General features: G+C 47.4%; 1 protein-coding gene across 2 annotated transcripts in view; it reads right to left on the bottom strand.

Annotated features, from left to right (window-relative positions):
- Positions 1-19,494, bottom strand: part of MCC (MCC regulator of WNT signaling pathway) — a 524,409-nt gene that overhangs the window by 83,545 nt on the left and 421,370 nt on the right. For both annotated transcript variants that reach the window (XM_061429887.1, XM_061429888.1), the window contains one exon: positions 11,195-11,337. In XM_061429887.1, the coding sequence (XP_061285871.1) occupies positions 11,195-11,337 (143 nt within the window). The remainder of the gene's footprint in view (positions 1-11,194; positions 11,338-19,494) is intronic.

Raw genomic sequence — 19,494 nt, 5'->3', positions numbered from 1 at the left:
TCTAAACAGCAGCACCCTCCCCCGGACCCCAGTAAGACTTCTAATTGGAAGAGACAGCTCAGGTTGTTTTTCTAAGGAGAATCCAGAGCTTAGGTTTTTATGTTGCTGTTTGAGGGAGACCCAGGTACCTGGGAAGCCTGGGAAGGAGGTCAGAGGACACTCTTGGCTACGGGGATGAAGCCTCGTCAGCAGCGTTGCTTGGTTAAGCAAACACTGGTGGGCAAAGCTACTTTTCCTCTTTCTCCCTCAGGATCAACCAGGCCTCTCCCCAGTGTTGTATACAATAACCTAGAGGAGAACTGGTTCATTTTGAATCCAGTGTTAAAAGCTGGCCCTACTGTTTCTGAACCCCAGGCAAAAACCCTAATCCAGATAAAAATACAGCTGAAGAGACGCGAAAGTAGAAATATTCCCCTATTCCTCTGAATTCAAGCAGAGAGCATTTACCAGAAGATACCTGCTCCAAAATATTGTCCCAACTTCAAACGTAACTACTCCAAGGGCTCGGCACTCTCTTCAGAGGGACGTATCTGCTGAGTTTGGAAGCCTCTCATTCTCTTCTTCACAATGGTTTTTTTTTTTTTTTTAAAGATACTGGACTTTCAGAACTTATTTTTGGCTGTGCTGGGTCTTCACTGCTGCATAGGCTTATCTCTGGTTGTGGTGAGTGGGGGCAGCTCTCTAGTTTCAGTGACCGGGCTTCTCATTGTAGGGGTTTCTCTTGGTTGTGGATTCCGGGCTCTAGAGCAAGCAGGCTTCAGTAGTTGAGGCTCCCAGGCTCTAGAGCACAGGCTCAACAGTTATGGCCCCTGAGCTGAGTTGCTCCACAGCATGTGGGATTTTCTCAGAACAGGGATTGAACTCGTGTCTCCTGCACTGGCAGGCAGACTCTTGACCACTGACCCACGAGGGAAGCCCATAATGGCTCTTTTTAAAGCTTTGCCTTAAAGTCTCCTCTTCCAGGAAGCCTTCCCTGATTGCCTACAGTCTCCTATTTCTTTCTTTGAGGCATCATATTCCCTGTAATTACCTGGTATCTGAAACATGGACCCTACAAAGCCTGGATCTGGGGAATGGGGACTCTGTTCATCCATCCTCATGTTTGGAGATGCTCACACCACCAGGCATGGAGGAGTGTTTAATAAAGTCCACATGAGTTAAACATGTGGAAGAAATGACAGACTTGTTCTAAGACAACTTTTAAAAGCATCAAGTCTTTGTGAGGCTGCTTATTGACCAAATATCTTCAAATCAAAGACCTATTACATGAGAGACCACACGCTGCTAAAGCGGAAGAAGGCCTTCAGGTAATAAGAGGGATCCCCAAGGAGGATGCTTCCATGGAAGGCAGGGATATTAGCCAGTGAATCTCAGCTGGTCTGAGAAACAGAAGCAGCTGTAGGCCTGCTGGGAAATGCCCGAAAGCCCTCCGGTGTGAGCGTGGCACGTCAGGCTGTAACGAGAACCCATGTGGTCTTCCAAGGGCTGACCCACAGCCCCCACTGCTGTTCTGACCAGGCACACATCACGCCTTGTAAAGCCACTGAAGTGCAAGAAAGAGCTACAGGTTTTTCCAGCATCAAGACAGATGTTCTGCTAAGAGGCGAGAGGTGACATCCTAGGGAGGGAGGACCCTGGGTCCTGCCGGGCCCCACCGCTGAAACTAGCTGAACCCAGGAGGGTTTAGGCCTCCTTTATAGGCCTACCATCCACTCTGCATGCAGCACGGCCCTCCCTAACTCCAGCAAGGAACCGACAAAGCCAGGACAAAACAACAGAAGATGACAGAACAGTCAACTTTTGGGTCTAAGTGCCAAGGAGAAGGCAGAAGGGGCTAAGAGGAAAGGAATAAGAGAGTATTCAGAGGTTACATCCTGCATCACGTACACAGTGTCGGTGTCTACTGAAGAGGATTCATGAGAATGATGCTATAGTCTAAAAGCATCCTAACATCACAAGTAGTGGACGAACGGACATTCTGTACCTCCAGCTGCAACTCAGTAGCGAGGACACATGCATATCACCTATGCATATCCTTGCAAAAACAGGTTAATCTCAAATAAGAAAACAATCAGACCATGAAGACCGAGGGGTTTTCTATGACACCATTAACCCAGCCTGCTCAACATGTCTGTGTCATGAGAGACGAAAATGTGGGTACCTGTTCTAGATAAAGGAGAGAAGAAAGACACGGTAACTAAACAGAGTGTGTGAGCCCTGACTGATCCTGGACACTGAGCAACAGTGACAGAAGGCAGGAATGGGGCATGTGGGGAGCATATATGTGGACCGCAGGTAGTTGGTGTTCCACCAGTGGTCAGATTCTCAGGTGGGCTAACGGTGCTGAGACGTCCCTGTTCTTAAGAGGCTGGTGCTCATATATTTAGGGTGAAGCAGCATGGTGTCTGCCTCTCACCGTCAAACTGCTCAGAAAACAACATTCTCCAAGTGCAAGAGGGAAAAATGCCAAATGTAAAATGTTACCCATTGATGAGTCTAGGTGAAGGGTTTAGGCGGTTCATTGTGTCTTTTATGTCAGTTTAAAGTTTTTCAAAATAAAAAGTCGAGGTAAAAACAAATACTGCAACCCTCAAGGCAAAGAGGTCTGACAGCTTGGAAATGTTGGTAGCTAGATTAACTCAGGGGCCAGTGTGATGACTGATCTCTCAACCAGCTACAAGAACAGGATGCCACCCACATCCCCCGCAAGAACACAGATCCCGCTCAGGGTGTGAGCACAGGCAGCCAGCCCCTGCCTTGCGGGTCCTGACTTTACCGGGCGGGCAGAGCCTCCTCAGCGCTGCTTTCCCCACAGACTTCCCCTGTAGCACATCTCACCGGTCGGGGGTGTGTTCCGTCCTTGCTGCTGTCACCGTGCGGTTTTGACGCAGTGTGTTTTTCTACAGCAGTACACGCAGCCTTCGACGGCATGAAGGCCTCACCCCTGCCCCTCAGGACCCTCCTCTCAGCTGCCGCAGCCCTCACACGATCCCATCACCCACTTCACCCCGGCCTCGGAGGCCGAAGAGTTCTGACAGGGGTCTCCAGAGACCAAGGCTCTAACAAACCGGGAGAAGTTCCAACTGAACATGTGATCAGTCTACTTCTGTGAAGACTAACCACTTGAATTGGCACAGCTTTAAGAGTAAGAAAATACCCAGTATTGCAAAGGGTGAGGAGCCTTAGGGGCAGAAAGGGGATGCGATTTGGCATTCTCCATGCACAGCCTTCAAGATGGCTCTGCACCTGTGCCTCTGAGAGGTTACCCTGAAGACACAGTTACAAGTGCACTTAGAGGACAAACCCTAGCCCCTCACTACACCCCAAGGCCCCCTAGTTGCCTGCCCAGCTCGTGGACCCCACCTCTGAGCATTTCCCCCAAAGCTCACTACCCTTCAGGCCAAGTGGGCCTTTCCCCCAGGCTGGATCGTCCATCTCAGCTCAAGAGGCAGGCGGGCTCCAGCCCCGGGCGTGAACGGGGCCAGCACACAGGGGGTCATCCTGGGCCCCGCGGCTCTGCCTGTGGCGGGGCACTTCCAAAGCAGTAGGAGAAAGCGGAAGATGTGCACAGAACCTCTCCTCCCAAAACAAGGCCCACAGCAAGGGCTGGGGCTGCATCAACACTAGTGAGCGCCTGTACTTTACTTCCCTTACAGATAAAATAGGCTTTCCGAGGCTGCTCTGGGAAGCTAACACTCCTGTGTGACTTTTCTTTTTTTTTTTTAATTTATCTGGAAAATAACTGCTTTACAATGTTGTGTTGGTTTCTGTCACATAACAACGTGAATCTGATGTAAGTATATATGTGTCCCCTCTCCCGCCTGCCCCCAGAATCCCACCCTTCTACCGGGCTGAGCTCCCGGAGTTCTATAGCTGGTCCCCACTAGCTATCTATTTTACACACAGCAAGGTATACGTTTCAATGCTACTCTCTCAATTCATCTACCCTCTCCTTTGCCCTCTATGCGCTCACGTCCGTTCTCTACGTCTGTGACGCTACGGAGTTTTTGGTGTATTTTCCCCCTAGGTAAGAACTAGATTTATCATGAGAGATACACATTCCACAGACGGAGAGCAGTCCATCTCAAAAGGTGAGAGGTCTAGGTTGCTGGTTTTAAGGGAAAATATGTTATGAGTTCCAACTGAAAGAATAATCCAACCTAAGGAGATACAATCTGTTTAGAAAATAAAGCCTGCTTATCTTAGAAAGGGGTTCCCTTGTGGCTCAGTTGGTAAAGAGTCTGCCTGCAATGTGGGAGACCTGGGTTCCATCCCTGGGTTGGAAGATCCCCTGGATAAAGGAAAGGCTACCTACTCCAGTGTTCTGGCCTAGAGAATTCCATGGACTCTGTAGTCCATGGGGTCGCAAAGAGTCGGACACGACTGAGTGACTTGCACTTCATTATCTTAGAAGAGGAGTTCATGAACCTAACAGTCAAGGGAGCTCATTCTGAACAAACGTAATCAATGGCTTTCCATATCTGTCTTATATCTCAAGTCTCCTTTGTGGGCTGAAAAATCACTTAACAGTAGTTTGAGGGAAACAGTCTAAAGTAACACAAAATGACGTGGGGCAATAATCTTGTCTGCTCTCAAGCTTGGTTCCTCTCTAAGGAAAGTTCTGGAATGATTTTAGGTGGCCTCCTTGGCCACATGGCCATGGTCACATTCACAGACAGGCCTTGTATGACCAGGCTCAGATCCTCGCAAGGAAGGACATAGTCACCTTAGCCTTCTGTGAGTCGCTGTGCGAAACTTCTAAGCCTGCCCTGGGCTTGGTTTTCAGGGGTTTTCATGAACTTCTTGGGAAAGATTAAGTTGCCCAATTAAAGGAGAGAAAAGAAAAAAAAAAAAAAAAAAAAGTAGCACAGGGCTGGGCCTGTTTCATTGCCAAGTCAGGGTGCTAGTTTCTGTCCTGTCTAACATTGCCAACTTACGGACTGGTTTCTCAAAGTTTCAGAATCAGGTTACCAAGAATCTGATTCTCCTTTAAACATGCTCTGCCAGAGGACAACTGCCTCCTTAGTGCCTCATTCCTAACAGAAATCAAATTTTCTCTGGACAGGCTGCCCTGCCTTTGTAAACACTTCCTTCCTACTCTGCAGAAATCATTTTTGAAGAAGGCAGGACTGTCTTTCCCTGCCCCAAATCCCCTTTCTCCCCACTGGGAGGGGCTGCTCAACACTTTGGAACATTTCTCCTGAAGCCATTAAGCCTCATGGGTCCATTAAGCCAGGAAAATCTGGCTTTAACATTAAATGTATTTTCATAGTCACAGCTGTGCCAAACAGCCAGGTTTCATGTGTAAATTCTTCCTTGGGTGTCTTCCAAAAACTACGCATAAGGAGGAAATCTCTGTCTAAATGATCACACCAGCAAGCACAGGGGCATATGCTTCCTTCTAAATCCCACAAAAATAAGACTTTCTCACCAAAAACCAGAAGAAATTTCAAAATACAGGAGCAGAACCTATCACAGCCTGTGCAAAGGTCTGTGGGGTCAGGGATTTTGTTTTACAGACAGTTGCTCCAGACCAGCTTTGCTGTTCCATGAGCAGAGGTGGGAAGACAGCCTGCAGGAGGCAATGAACCCCACCCCCACCCCCCACCCGCAAGCCAGCATGACCACATGCCATCTCACACATCTGTGCTCGGCTCTGCTGCAGCACCTAGCATGGGTTGGTCTAAGGGTGTGGGAGCTAAGTTGGAGATCTGCAGCATCTCAATGAACAGCAGACACTTTGGTAGTAAGCCAGGAGCTCTGATCAGACAGTGGCTCCCTAAATTCTGTCGCCAGCTCTAGAGACCTCACAGGATGGTGGTAAGCAGAGCACACCAGCCAAAGGCATGTTTTCCTGTGAAAGGAAACCCACCTATAGATACATGGGTGTCAGGAACAAAAGCAAGCGCTTAGCTGTGCAGCCTGGACAAGTGAGTTGCCCTCTCCGAACTCCTGTCATTTCAGTTTTACAGGTGAGCTCTATAGCTCCTCCTTCAAGGCTGAGGACCGAACCTGAGGATGCCTGTTGATGCTCAACACAAACTAAGTGAACAAACCACATCAGCCATGATCTGCAGCCTCCCTTTTAACGAGAACTCTTTGCCAAGGTGAGGAAACAGAAATCCCAAGCCATAACTCCTACTTTATCTTTGTCTACTTAATTATCTTTATTTTACAAATGACTTCGTGACTAGGTTTGAACAGAGGTAATGCAATTTACTTGAACATGCAACATGATACCACTGGGACCTTTCTCCTATATAGGACTGCTTAGGTAGGTCAAAGCACTTTCTACATTGTGGGTTTCCTTGTCCAGGCTCTGAGGACCATGCCCTGGAGCCAGCTTATCGAAGTGGGTTTGAACACAAAAGACAAGTAATTTCTGATGAAGGGAATACTCCTATTATCTTAAATGGAAATTGGCAAATATACTGCAGCCAACTCTGTATATAAAATCCAGCTCAAAATTAACCAAGCTGGGTGGCTAATGGAGGTTTGCAAATACAGCAGTCGTAATGAAATGGATGTGTTTTAATGATTTCCTATAAAGGTGTTTATAAATGGAAGCTTTTTTCTCTGCTGAAGCAATTGAATTGGAAAATGGCACGGGAGTAAGAAGAGGCAGCCGCCCAGTTCCGATGGATGTGCAAGGGCTGTGCTCTGCTGGGCTTTCGTGAGCTGCTCCTCCTGCTGTCCTCAGGCCTGACCTCCGTGGGGTCCTGGTGGGGGCGGCTGTGCCCACGGCACTCTCCTCCTGCCCCCTCTGTGGCCGCTTGTTCCCACTCATCCCTCAGCTGTCAGCCTAGATGTGACTTCTGGCACATTCTGACGCTCCCACCACAGGCTGTGGCCCCCGTCCACCTTCTGGTGTGCTCCACTGGCAGGCATTCCGTGTTCCCTTTGCATCCTCCAAACAACCACAAGCTCCAAGAGGCTCCCCGTCACTCACCTCTCTGCAAACCTCCTGTGAATGGGCACCGCTGTGTCGAAGAGTCAAAGCCCACATGCAGCTGGCATTCCAGCACAAGGACTGACCAAGACTGGAAGTAAAGGAAGTAAAGACAAATGGGAGGTGGCATCATGGAGGGCTAAGTGCGATGAAGCGGGGTGAGGCGGGCGAGACGGGACGGACACACGGGAGGTGGCATCACGGAGGGCTAAGTGGGATGAAGTGGGGAGAGAAGGGAGGGACATGTGCAGAGTGGAGGCCAAGCACGTGCACGTGAGGGACAGTCCAGGACCCCACGAGGGGCCGGGGGAGGCTGTGACGAGGGGAGAGCAGACTGACTGTGAGAGAAAGGACGAGTGGGCATCAGTGGATGCAGGGACCCTGAGGTCAGAGACGCTGGTCAGGTCTGAGGGATAGCAGGGAAGGCCGGTGTGGCCAGAGCGGGAAGGAAGCAGGAAGAGTCGGGAAGGCCAAGGCTTGAGGTGGGGGCTCTCCAGGCTCCGTGGGCCTGCAGGTGAGAGTCAGAAGTGGGGATGTTACTCTGGGGATGAAGGGTGTGAGCCTGTGAGGACAGCGATCTGAGGGCAGGTTCTGGGTCTCACATGCCCGTCCCTAGCATGGCATTCAGCGAGCGGCTACATGAATGACTGACGGCTCTTACTGTGGGCAGAGAACACACAAGGCCCCAGGCAGACAAGGGTCCCTTCCCTGCAGGAGCCCAGGCTTGTCGGGAATGAAACTACCACCAGTTGTAATGAACATGCATTTTTACTGAGGGAAAGGACGAAAATACATGATTTGGGAAAACAAAGCCTGCTCCTGGTGCAGACGGGCGGACACTGGCTTCCATGGGGGCACCCGGATACAGGGGATTCCCCCCAATGGGAGCCCTGGGATGCCCATGGTGAAGATGCACTCCACTACCCTCCGCATCCACTGGAGGGGGTTTGCCCCCCAACTCCCCGAGTTTCTTTGATTAAGAAATTTTGTTGGAGTGTGGGTCACTTGCTTAATTTCATGAAAAACAGCTTCAGAGAACTGAATGGAGGGGTGGGTGCAGGAATGCGCCTGGGCAGTAATGGAAACTTCTCGGCTGCCTGCACACGTCTGACCGCCTGAGGCTGGAAGCCTGAGTCCAGAAGGTCGAGGCCACCAGGGTTCAAGATTATGATGCTGATATAACGGAGCCCAGAGGATGTGGGTTGGTCGCCAGGGTATGTGTGTGCTGTAACGGCAGGCCCGCGGTCTGGGTTCAGCTTAGTGTTAGGGAAGCAGCTTCAGCCTAAAGCCAAGGCCCCAGGCCCGCAAGGCAAGCCCTCTCCTCACCCCATTTCCATCTGGCTAAAGCTGGTATCAGTACCCAGCACTCAGGGACGTCGATGTACCTAAACCCATCTTATGTGGCCTTAGCAGCCAACCACGCTGGGGACCCTCCTTCCTCATGAGAGCCTTCTCCCCCCACTGCCTGGTGGGCATGGCTCTCCGCATTTCCTTCTTACGGCTTCGGCTGACCGCCTGGTTGATGGACTGGTTGACTGCACCACCCCTTCATTCAAACACGTATCTCTGAACCCACACTGCACTCTGTGCCAGGCCCTGTGGTGGGCTCTGGAGAGCCACGAGTAGAGAAAATAAACAAGCTTTTGCTCAGTGTGGTTTAGTGGGAGTGTCAGTCAAGCAAAGAAGTACAAACACATCATTTAAACTTTCAGTGTGATGTAAGGAGACCAGTGAGGCGGTGAGAGGCGGCACGGGGACGTGCACAGACGGGTGCTCGCGAGGTGCTTTGGGGAGGCGTGTTTGAGCCAAGACTGAGCCGCTAAGAGGTTCATCCCTGCTCCTGCGTCTCCTCCTCGGCTGGCAGCCCCCTACACCTAGCCTCTAGTTCTCTACACTCCGTGCTCTTCACCTCGACTTCCACTGCTTCCGTAACCATCTGCAAACAGCCTGATGTCTCCCGACTGCTTTCTTCAGCCAGACCTGTTGTGGTTTATGTGTGCCTACTGCCTTCCCAACATCTCCACCCAGATAGTTCCGGACACCTGAAACTTCTGCCCAGACAAAACACACACCCTCCTCTCCACCCAACCCATGGCCCTCCCCAACAAAACTAAATTCAGAGCAAAACCACTGAGTCTTTTTTCCTTTGCTCCCATATAGCTGATTGGCCCTGCCACCCATCCACTGGGCAAACCAAACACTTACGGGACACCCACGCATGCCTCCCTCCTTCTTCACCCTGTGATGGATTCCTTGGAAGATCTTGCCAATTTTCTGTCCTCATATGCTTTTCCATGTCTCAACGGCCACCACCTTTAATTCTGGCAACCATTTTGCCCATCTTGACTTCGGCAATGGTTTCCAGGCTGGCCTCCCCCATTCACTCTTGATCCACTGATTTTTTCTCTTCACTACAGAGTGATTGATTCAAAATGCCATCTGATCGTCTCATCCCTCCCATGCACAGCTGTTAAAATCATTCAGCAGTTTCTCCTGGGTCTCTGAATAATGGTCAGACTCCCTAGTGCTGTCTATGAGATCTTGCACGGCCTGGCTCCGGCCTGCCTCTCCCAGCCTCTGTCTCACGCCTCTGCGCCCTTCATAAAGGATGATCTTAATCACCGCCTTGAATGCATCATCCCCTCTCCCCTGCATGTCACTTCCTCTCTCATGCACTCAATTCCTACTTATCCTCCACATCTCCGCTCAGATGTCACTTCTGAGAGGAAGCTTTCCTGGAAATCTTAAATTGAATTCTTTTGACACACTGCCATGGTACTTGATGTTATAGCATGTATATAGGTTTATGCAGGTGGTTGTGAAAGTCACTCGGTTGTGTCCGACTCTGCGACCCCATGGAATTCTCCAGGCCAGAATACTGGAGTGGGAGCCTTTCCCTTCTCCAGGGGATTTTCCCAACTGAGGGACTGAACCCAGGTCTCCCACATTGCAGGTGGATTCTATAGCAGCTGAGCCACCAGAGAAGCCCAAGAATACTGGAGTGGGTAGCCTATCCCTTCTCCCGAAGATCTTCCTGACCCAGGAATCGAACCAGGGTCTCCTGCGTTGCAGGTGGGTTAGCTGAGCTACCAGGGTTATAATATACCAGGGTTATAACCAGGTTAAGCCCTGGTTATATTATAAGTTTATATAGGGAAGCCCTGGTTATTATATAGGTTTATAATTAAGCATAAATGTTTAATATTTATTAAAGTCACTCTCTCCCCAATGGAAACTTAAGTTCTAATGTAAACTGTACTATACTTTCTCTTCCTTCTCCTTGTTCCTTTCCCATCACCCCCTTATATGTGAACATTTCCTAAGATATGGTGCCTCTCCCCATTTGGACTTCACATCCTTTCAACCATAGGGAGCTCTTTACCTCGTAACTTCAAAGCCTTTATCCGCAACCCCAATCTCTCTAGAGATCTAGTTGAGCATCTTCAAGTAGGCCAGAGGTTTTACAACACTTCAATTGCAACCCATGGTTGGAACATTTCCCTTGGCAACTTAACGACATATACATATCCAAAATATATGTGTCATGAAACAACAATACTATCATTCTGGTTTTTTTTCCTATTTGATTTCATTTTAAAAACATTTTGATTTTTTATGTAATTTCAAGACTTACTTGGAAGGGTCATCCCTGTAGTTTAAAACACACCATACCAACGTGCTGTTACCAGGTATTTCCACACAGACATTTCTTCACAACCTCAAACACAATGTATTTATTTTCCAAATCATTTCTCAACCAAACTTCCTTAGTAAGGAATACAATCATTCTGAGTCACTCAGGATGAACATTTTAAAGAGTCATTTTGGATCCCTGCTTACCCCAGAGTTGCTGAACCTATTGCCTCCTCTCCTTCAGTGAGTCACTCTCCAGCCCATCCTTTCCATTCTTGCCATCACAGCTCAGTTATACTGAACTTGGAACAGTGCAATCACCTTTTTACCTGGTTCCCTACTTCCTGACTTTTCATGTAGAAGGTGACACGTTTGAATCACAACAGGCAGAAAGGCACATCAAGGCAGAAAGGGAATGCAGCTCTTTGGTTCCACTGTGACCAACAAAGGAATATGTAGAGAACTGAAATGAATGAGCCTTCACCTGCCTTCATCTACTCAACAAGCTGCTTGACTCGCTAAATCTCGATCCAGGCTGTCTCATGCTTCTAAAGTTTTGATTATAATCCAGAAACCGAGCCCTGGCGTTGCGGCAACAGCAGGCAGACTTACCCATGTCTGCAGTGACCATGGTGGACTGGTTTTCAGGGACAGACACAGAGGTCTGGTCCTGATCCACGCTGTGAGAGTCCTCGTTGGCCTCATGTTGACTCTGGCTGAGCTCTGATCGCAATTCCGAGTACTCATCTTCCTCCCTGAGAACAAAAGGGAAGTCAGACTCCACTGACAGACACACAAGACACATCCCCAGAGAATGTCCTTTAATAACAAGATAAAGACACTCAGAACACAAACAGACAGCTCTCCTCTCGGGGCCCCATGGACCAGGATTCCTTTCAGGATAACTAGATGGGCCGTGTTTGACGCTGAAAGTTTCCATATCCAAACCCACACACCCGACAAGACTCGTGTTATCAGCCTTACAGAAAACTCCCCCCTTCAAACATTTCCTAAAGAAAGTAGGCTTCTTCACCTCCTCAAATTCCAAGGCAAAGAAGAACTGAGGTTCCTAGCACTGAGGCTACAGTGAGCAGGACCATCAAGGGCCTAGTGAAAGGAGTGACTCAGAGCATCACCACCAGAGCCCCACGCTGTGCTTCCTTCTGGGAAGAGAACAGAAGGGCTGCTGAGGTTACAGAGACTGGCAAACCAGCATCCTGTCTGTGCAGATCGAAACCAGTGCTCTGAGAGGTGTAGGGGTCAGCGTGTCTGAGAAAAACCACACTTAGTTTCTCTAAAAGAAGTAAGTGGAGTTAGGGGACAGGAAAGGAGAATGGGGTGAGGGGGAAGATCAGTGAGTGAGTGAGCAGCACTCAATGGTCTGTTTCCTTCACTCTGCCTTTACTAGTAGGAAGATAACTTTGAAATTCATCCGTGTTTCATCTGCACAAACACACTCACTCCCTTCTCAGCCCCTCATGGATCCCTTGTAACCTTTGGGCTCTGAATTAGTCATGGGCAAGCTAAGAAAAGTTACAATTGCAGTATGTATTTCAAAGTACACACAGACCTCCTTCCCACGCCACTGCCATCACTACACACACACATGATACAGACAAGTAGAGAGCAAAAATTAATCTTCTTTGATGTATTTTGCAAGTGAGCCAGAAAAGAAAATTTTCAGGGGGTTTAATTATGAGTAAAGTCCGAAGGTGTCTTCTCAGCCCCAGGGGGAGGGTGTCTGTGAAGAAAGGAAGAAATTCTCTTACCCTGGCATTCACATTAAGTTGCTGACAACCGGAGGGTAAGGGCAGAAAGTCCACAGTTTTGGGTGGGCCAAGATGGTGAGTGGTGATCGGTGAGACTTGGGGAAGAGGCAAATGCCATCTGAAGCTCAGGAGACACATCTATACCAGAGAAATGGGAAGAACTCTCCAGAGTTCTTGGTTTTCTCAAGAAATGAACACCCATCCTCTCAGGGAAAGAATTCAGCTGAGTCCTTGCTTTATAAAGTATTTCTGATAAAAGCCACACACAAATCTAGGAAGACTTTAAACAGATATAAAACCAGCAGGCATGCAGAATGTGAATTAGAATGGGAGTGGTTATGGGAAAAAAATATAGGTTAATGTTATATGAATAAGTTAATTATTAGATATTTGCACAGCCAACAGTAATTAGGCTTAGGAAAGAAAAACAATTAGAAAGAACTCTTAAGCGTCACCACGTTTTTGGTCTAGAGGGTAATTGTGCTCTGATCCATCAGCTTCCTTTCAATCAGCAGTTGAAATCCTGATTTTAGTTAATGGGAGATTTTGGGTATAATGAATAAATTACCTTTGTTGCATGGCCAATGTAATCAGCTTCAGCTTGGCTGAGACTGTTTTTCAGCCAAAAAAGCTGCTGCTGTACCTCTGGTGTAAATGGTATTTGCAAAATCTTTTATAGCCACCTTCAACTGTCTTGGCTTGGCAGGTCCCAAACATCTAGTGCCTGCCAAATCTCCTGCTTTGTAAAAAAAAATTACTTTATTAGGATGGGTTTTATAAAGAAGTGAAAACGGAAGGGGTGGGAGAAGGAAGCATTCAGTAAGGAAGGGAACATTCCTTACTAAGGTGAGACCAAAGACTGAAGAATGATACCACACGAGAAATGTCACCTTAAGGCAGAGACTTTCAGTGTCATGAAATGCAAGCCAAGAATGCTCTTTCAAGGTATTTGAGCATCAAGACAAGGACAGGAAAGCGAAAACCAAGTTGATGCTGCTCTTTTGGGAGTCAAATTTTATATTCACAACTGGGCTTCTCATGTGGCTCTAGTGGTAAGAACCCGCCTGCCAATGCAGAGACGTAAGAGATGCAGGTCTGATCCCTGGGCCAGGGAGAGAGAGCACAGAGAAGGGCACAGCAACCCACTCCAGTGTTCTTGCCTGGAGAATCCCATGGACAGAGGAGTCTGGCGGTGAAAGCGACGTAGCGCACACACACGTGTTCACAACTAATTCTACCCTAAGAAGGATGCTCTGGGTGGACTGCAGCTCTGGGGCTGCAGGTGGGCAGTGACCAGGGAGGACTTCCAGGATGAAGCAGTACTACAGAAGAGTCTGAAGGTGAGCCATTTTAGATAGGTCATGAGCGTGCATGGGCACATGCAGAGCCTCAGGGGAGCCCGTGGATGTGAACTTGGGTGTGTGGAGCTTGGGACAGAGGGGACGGATAGCTGAAGCCAAATCAGGGTGCAGGATGGAACCCTGAGGCTGGAGGAACACTCAGGCCACTTGCTGAGTGGGCAATATTGGCCAGAAGCAAAACTTATTGTATTGAAGAAAGCAAACTATCAGGGTCAAATGGTGGAAATAAATGTAAAATAATGTGTGAAGTCAAGGAATTCAGGGGAAGGAGTAAGTGTTGTGAGATCTTTTATGGAAACAGATCAAACAGGCAGCAGGGAAGTATAGACGGTCTGTGTTCTCGACCCCACAGGGAGGGGCTGGGGTGAGCACATATCACCCCTGGTGAAGGATCCCCCTTAGGGTATCATAAGGAAGGTTACAGTACAACACTACGTGAGCAAACAGAGGAAACAGAGGTAGAAATCAACCTTGTGAGGAGATTGTGTGCAGTCTTGTGCCCCCAAAATGAGGCACTGAAAGGTTAAACCTAAATATAAGAAAGTTTGTATAGCCCTATTTCTCTTACTGACTTTGGTAAAAAACCATGGAGCCATCTATCTTTGCCCTCTCAACATCCTTACCGGCAGGAACTGGGAAATGACAAAAACCAGTGCGCTCCAAGCACTCTGTAAGCTGCCGGACAATTTGGGACTTCAACATATGGAGGAGAAGGATGCTGGGGGCTCTCTCTATTGTTTTAGTCAGAAGCATTGGTCCATCCAGAGCAATGGGAACAAAAAGTTAAAAAAAAAAAACAAACCAACAAAAACCCTGCAGGTCCATGGCAGTTTTACAAAGACAAGAATTTGAGGAGTTTTTTCAAGGTTCCTCTGAGCAGCAGGCTCACCTAACTGGTCAAGGTGTGAATGACACACAGCATCAGCATCTCAAAGTGACTTCACTGTTTGCTTCCTTTCATGGTGTAGACACTAACTCTTGGTAAGTGATTTATCTTATTTCTTTGGGGAAAAAGATGCCTGATCTGCAGAACACTAACTGCTAATGCTGAAGATAAAAAGGAAGAAAATATGAAAAGGTCCAAGTAGTAGTCAAATTAAGTTAAAAAAACAGAAGCTTTGATAAACTGATAAATGTTGCTAATTGTATGCTACTGTGGTAGTTTCTTAACTGTTGTTGTTCAGTCAATCGGTGGTGTCTGACTCTTTGCAACCCCATGGACTGCAGCACGCCAGGCTTCCCTGTTCTCCACTATCTCCTGGAGTTTACTCAAGCTCATGTCCATTGAGTCGGTGATGCCATCCAACCATCTCATCCTCTGTTGCCCCCTTCTCCTCCTGCCCTCAATTTTCCTCAGCATAAGGGTCTTTTCCAATGAGTTGGCTCTTTGTATCAGGTGGCCAAAGTATTGTAGCTTCAGCATCAGTTCTTCTGATAAATATTCAGGGCTGATTTCCTTTAGGATTGACTGGCTTATCTCCTTGCTGTCCAAGTGCCTCTCAAAAGTTTTCTCCAACACCACAAATTGAAGCATCAATTCTTTGGCTCTCAGGTTTCTTTATGGTCCAACTCTCACATCCACACATGACTATTGGAAAACCATAGCTTGGATGGCAAAGTGATGTCTCTGCTTTTTCATAATTATGGAATTAGAAAGTTACCAGGTGTTTTTTTTTTTTTTTGGCACATAGAGGGTCATCTCAGGATTCTAATGGTACATTATTTCATTCACTTAGAAGCATTTGTGAAGTGATTCCAAGTCACTCAGTTTAGAGTTGCAGTGATTAAAGCTTGCTACTAGCTCAATAACAGCAGCAGCAGCAACAACAAAACACTCCTGAGGCATGCATTAGGCTGTATGCTGCTGCTGCTGCGGCGCGTCAGTCGTGTCCGACTCTGTGCGACCCCATAGACGGCAGCCCATTAGGCTCCTCTGTCCCTGGGATTCTCCAGGCAAGAATACTGGAGTGGGTTGCCATTGCCTTCTCCAATTAGGCTGTATACACACCTGCTTAACTAGCAGAGGCAGAAAAGTCACAGAGTGGCAGACTGGCAGGGATCCTGGTGATCACTTAAGCCAGGATCAATACCTTGTTTTACAAATAAGACCACGGACACTCCTAGAGGCTAAGAGACTTACCTAAGATTATCCAACCAGTTAGCAATACAGCCTAATTCCTAAATTTACTACAAACAGAACAATAATATGATGGCTTAAGGAAAAGATTTTTTTTAAGATTCTTTCTCATTATTAGCTAGAGGTGAAATGATCTAATTGATCATTTCAATGATGATAAAAGTCAATGAAAGTTTAACTCTTACCATGCTTTCCAGACCTCAAGCTAAAGTCCTGTGGAATCAGCAGCATTTGATAAAAATGTTACTTCAGAAGCAATCCCTATACCTATCTTATTTTGGGGTGCACATTCATGCCTTGTCACTGGATTGGAGTAACTGGTGAACAAGATCCAAATGGACATGCCTTGGGAGCTGTCAGTCAACGGTAGCCAGCCCACTGAGCCTACCTGACTTTGTTTTTGGTTTTCCTTTTGGAACACACTTGGTCTCTGCATTTAAAGGCAGAATTGCCCTGAAACAGCCATCATTTCTTTAAAGAACAAAGATGTTTTAGATACAAGGTATTCTTTTCAGTTCTCTTAAAGGATCTATAGCAGTGAATAAGTGATGAGTAAATACCTCTTGTTTTCCCATACAGCACAGAGGAAGTTCAGACTCATCTAGGAAACGATGACTAACTGAACAAACGGGACTCTGAAACGCTCTCCTATGTGTATAATAATTCACCCTTGTCAGCCATGAGTACCAGTTTTAACAAGATCTGATAAAGGATCCGTATTCAAACACTTCAAATAGTGAACAAGGGTGGAATGTACACCATATAAGAAAATATGGAGAGAGAAAAACCCACCTTATCTTTCTAGGTTTTATTTTTATTTCATATTTTATTCTTTAGGCCACAAGCTAATCAGAACAACAAGTTTTGCTGGGAGACAAAGAGGTTTTGGTTACACTGTTTGAGATGCAGCAACATGAAGAGGGACAGACAGCTGCACCATACAGGCCAAAGCGTGGGCCTAAAGACCAGGGGAAGGGCTAGGCACACCGTATGGGCACGAGATTTGAGAGACTGGACTATGTGAGCACACAGAGGCTCTGGATACTCGCTCAGTCACCAGAGGAGGGGCACTCTGCAGACGAAGAAGCACAAGGGTTAAATGCCAATGTGCGAGTGATATAAACAGGAGGGGTCAGTGCTTTAGGGGTGCAGCCATCCTGGTGAAAAGGATCGGGGAGAGCCCAGGGTAAGGGCCAAAGCTGAGGATGGCTCTTAGGGAAAGAGGAGAAGATCTAGGACCTGCAGGGTTAGGGAGGTTCGAGAAGGGAAGCAGGATTTAGGGTTAAATTTAGGAATAGGGCCAGTAACAAGAAAAAACTCACCAAATTTTTCAGTTAAGAAATCACTGGTGATTTTCAAAAAAGTCTCTTAGCTTATGCTGCTGTAACAAAGTACCATAGACAAGCTTAAATGACAGAAATCTATTTTTTCATAGTTTTAGACTTCAGTTGGGTTGGAGAAGGAAATGGCAACCCACTCCAGTGTTCTTGCCTGGACAATCCCAGGGATGGCGGAGCCTGGTGGGCTGCCATCTATGGGGTCGCACAGAGTTGGACACGACTGACGCGACTTAGCAGCAGCAGCAGCAGCAGCGGACTTTGGCTGGTGGTCCAAAATCAAGGTGCCGGCACGGCTGGTTCCCGGTGAGGGCTCTCTTCCTGGCCTGCAGATGGCTGCCTTCTCCGTGCACCCTCACATGGCAGGGAAAGAGCAGGAGAGCAAGTGAGCTCTCTGGGGTCACTAATCCTGTCACGTGACCGCAACTTCGTGACCTTGACTCAACTACATTCCATCTCCAAACACTGTCACATAGAGGGTTTCATCACACGAACTGGAGGCGAGGCGTAGCACAGTTCAGTTCATAGCAAAAGGAATTTGGCAAACCACTGGGGTCAGAAGCCAGACAGCTGTGGGCTAACAAGCAAATGGGAAATGAAGCAGAAATCATGGACTACTCAGAGTTGGCAGTGAAAGGTTGATGTTATGAGAGCAGCTTTTGGGAAAAGAAAATAATCTCCTTGGGAAACAATCTGCTTAGACATCTTTTTTTTTTGCCCCCTCCCCCAGATGCAAAGTGAGCTACTGACATATTTTTCCATTTTATCCATCTCATTATACAATCCCCCCAATTCAGATGAGCATTAAAACAAAGCCACTCAGAACATAGAGTTAAGTGAAAAAGCACCTATTAGAAAACAGTGTGTGCTATATGATCCGATTTGTTTAAGATATTCATGAGTAAATATTTTTAGAAGGCCATAAATACAAACTGTTTATTCCAAGCAGATGAGACTTAGGATGCATTAGGCAGGGTTCAGTTAGGAAAACAAATGCTTTTGGATGTTTCAAGCAGGATTTAATTTAGGCAGTTGGAAGGACCAGAGAAAAGGAGGCAGGGTGGGGGGCAGCTGGCGCTGTCAGCCTTGGCATCAGAGCTGTGATGGAGAGACTGCTGCTGCCCCACTCCTGCCCACAGCTCAGGCTCAGGCTGGTCAGCGCAGGGTCTTCATGCTCACCAAAGCCACAATGACGGCCCCACCTTCTCACTGCCTTCCAGACCTGGCAGATCCAAAACTATCCCAGAGTTAAGGGAGTTTGGGAGGTAGTCCCTAGGGTCAGTCTTCTTTGATTTGGGGGGACTACAGAGGAGGTGTGGGAACGGAACCAGGCACAAGCAACATGCACTGTAACCTACTGTCTTTGGCTCCTTGACAACCAAATGCATCCTCTCACACATATACAGTTCCAAATGGCTATAACGATACCATCAAGCTTCTGTAACTATCCCTTGTTCAATCGTATTAATAAATGTACTCACCTTCTTATCGAAATGGGAGACACAAAGTCCCATTTATATCCATGGCTGGGTGACCTTTCCTCTTCTAGTTTAATGGCAAATTCACCTAAATCATGTAGCCCAACTATTACATGCTACGTTTTACCAATAACAACTCACCATATATAATGGGAGAAAACAAGAAAGTAAAAAGGAAATTGCATATATGCATAAACAAGCAAGAAATTATGCAGGCCCACTTAGGGGTCTGGCCCTAGGTGGACTGACCTGTACTGTCATCCTCTAATTTACTAACTTGTATCACTGGGCAACATCCAGGAGGTATGCTAGGGAATCCCGTGAGTTCCATACACAGTCCTCCCTGCCTCATGGTACAGTTACAATCCAGTTTCCCCTGGAGAGTTGGGATCCCGCTAGTACAGTCACTCCCTTCACTGCCTGTTGTTTCAGTGACATGAGATGTCCCAAGGGCTAAGTGGCAGCAATGGAATCACTGCTGTTTGCCAGCCATCCTTCCCTTGGGAATGAAACTTCTAAAACTAGCAGAGCTCAAAGTTACCAAGAGGGAAAGCAATCATTTTTTAAGTGGGCTTTTAGGTGTTAGAATGAGAGGAGCCACTTGTATTTCCACTTCTTGGTTCCTGAAGCCAGAAAAGCAGGACCATGTCTTGTTGCTGTACATTTACCACATGTACAGGGATTTTTAAAATGTTACCACCTGGATGGGATACAATGGTAGCCTAGGTCCACTATGAGATTTATTGATGATGCCACTTGTAGCTGATGTAGTATGGACTGAATTATGTGTTATTGTTCATATTGTTACTACCACCCCAATTCTATGTTGC

This window comes from Bos javanicus, chromosome 10 (assembly GCF_032452875.1).
Source record: "Bos javanicus breed banteng chromosome 10, ARS-OSU_banteng_1.0, whole genome shotgun sequence".
NCBI lineage: Eukaryota > Metazoa > Chordata > Mammalia > Artiodactyla > Bovidae > Bos > Bos javanicus.
Note: the sequence above shows the minus strand (reverse complement) of the source record. Positions and strands in the feature narration are given on the sequence as shown.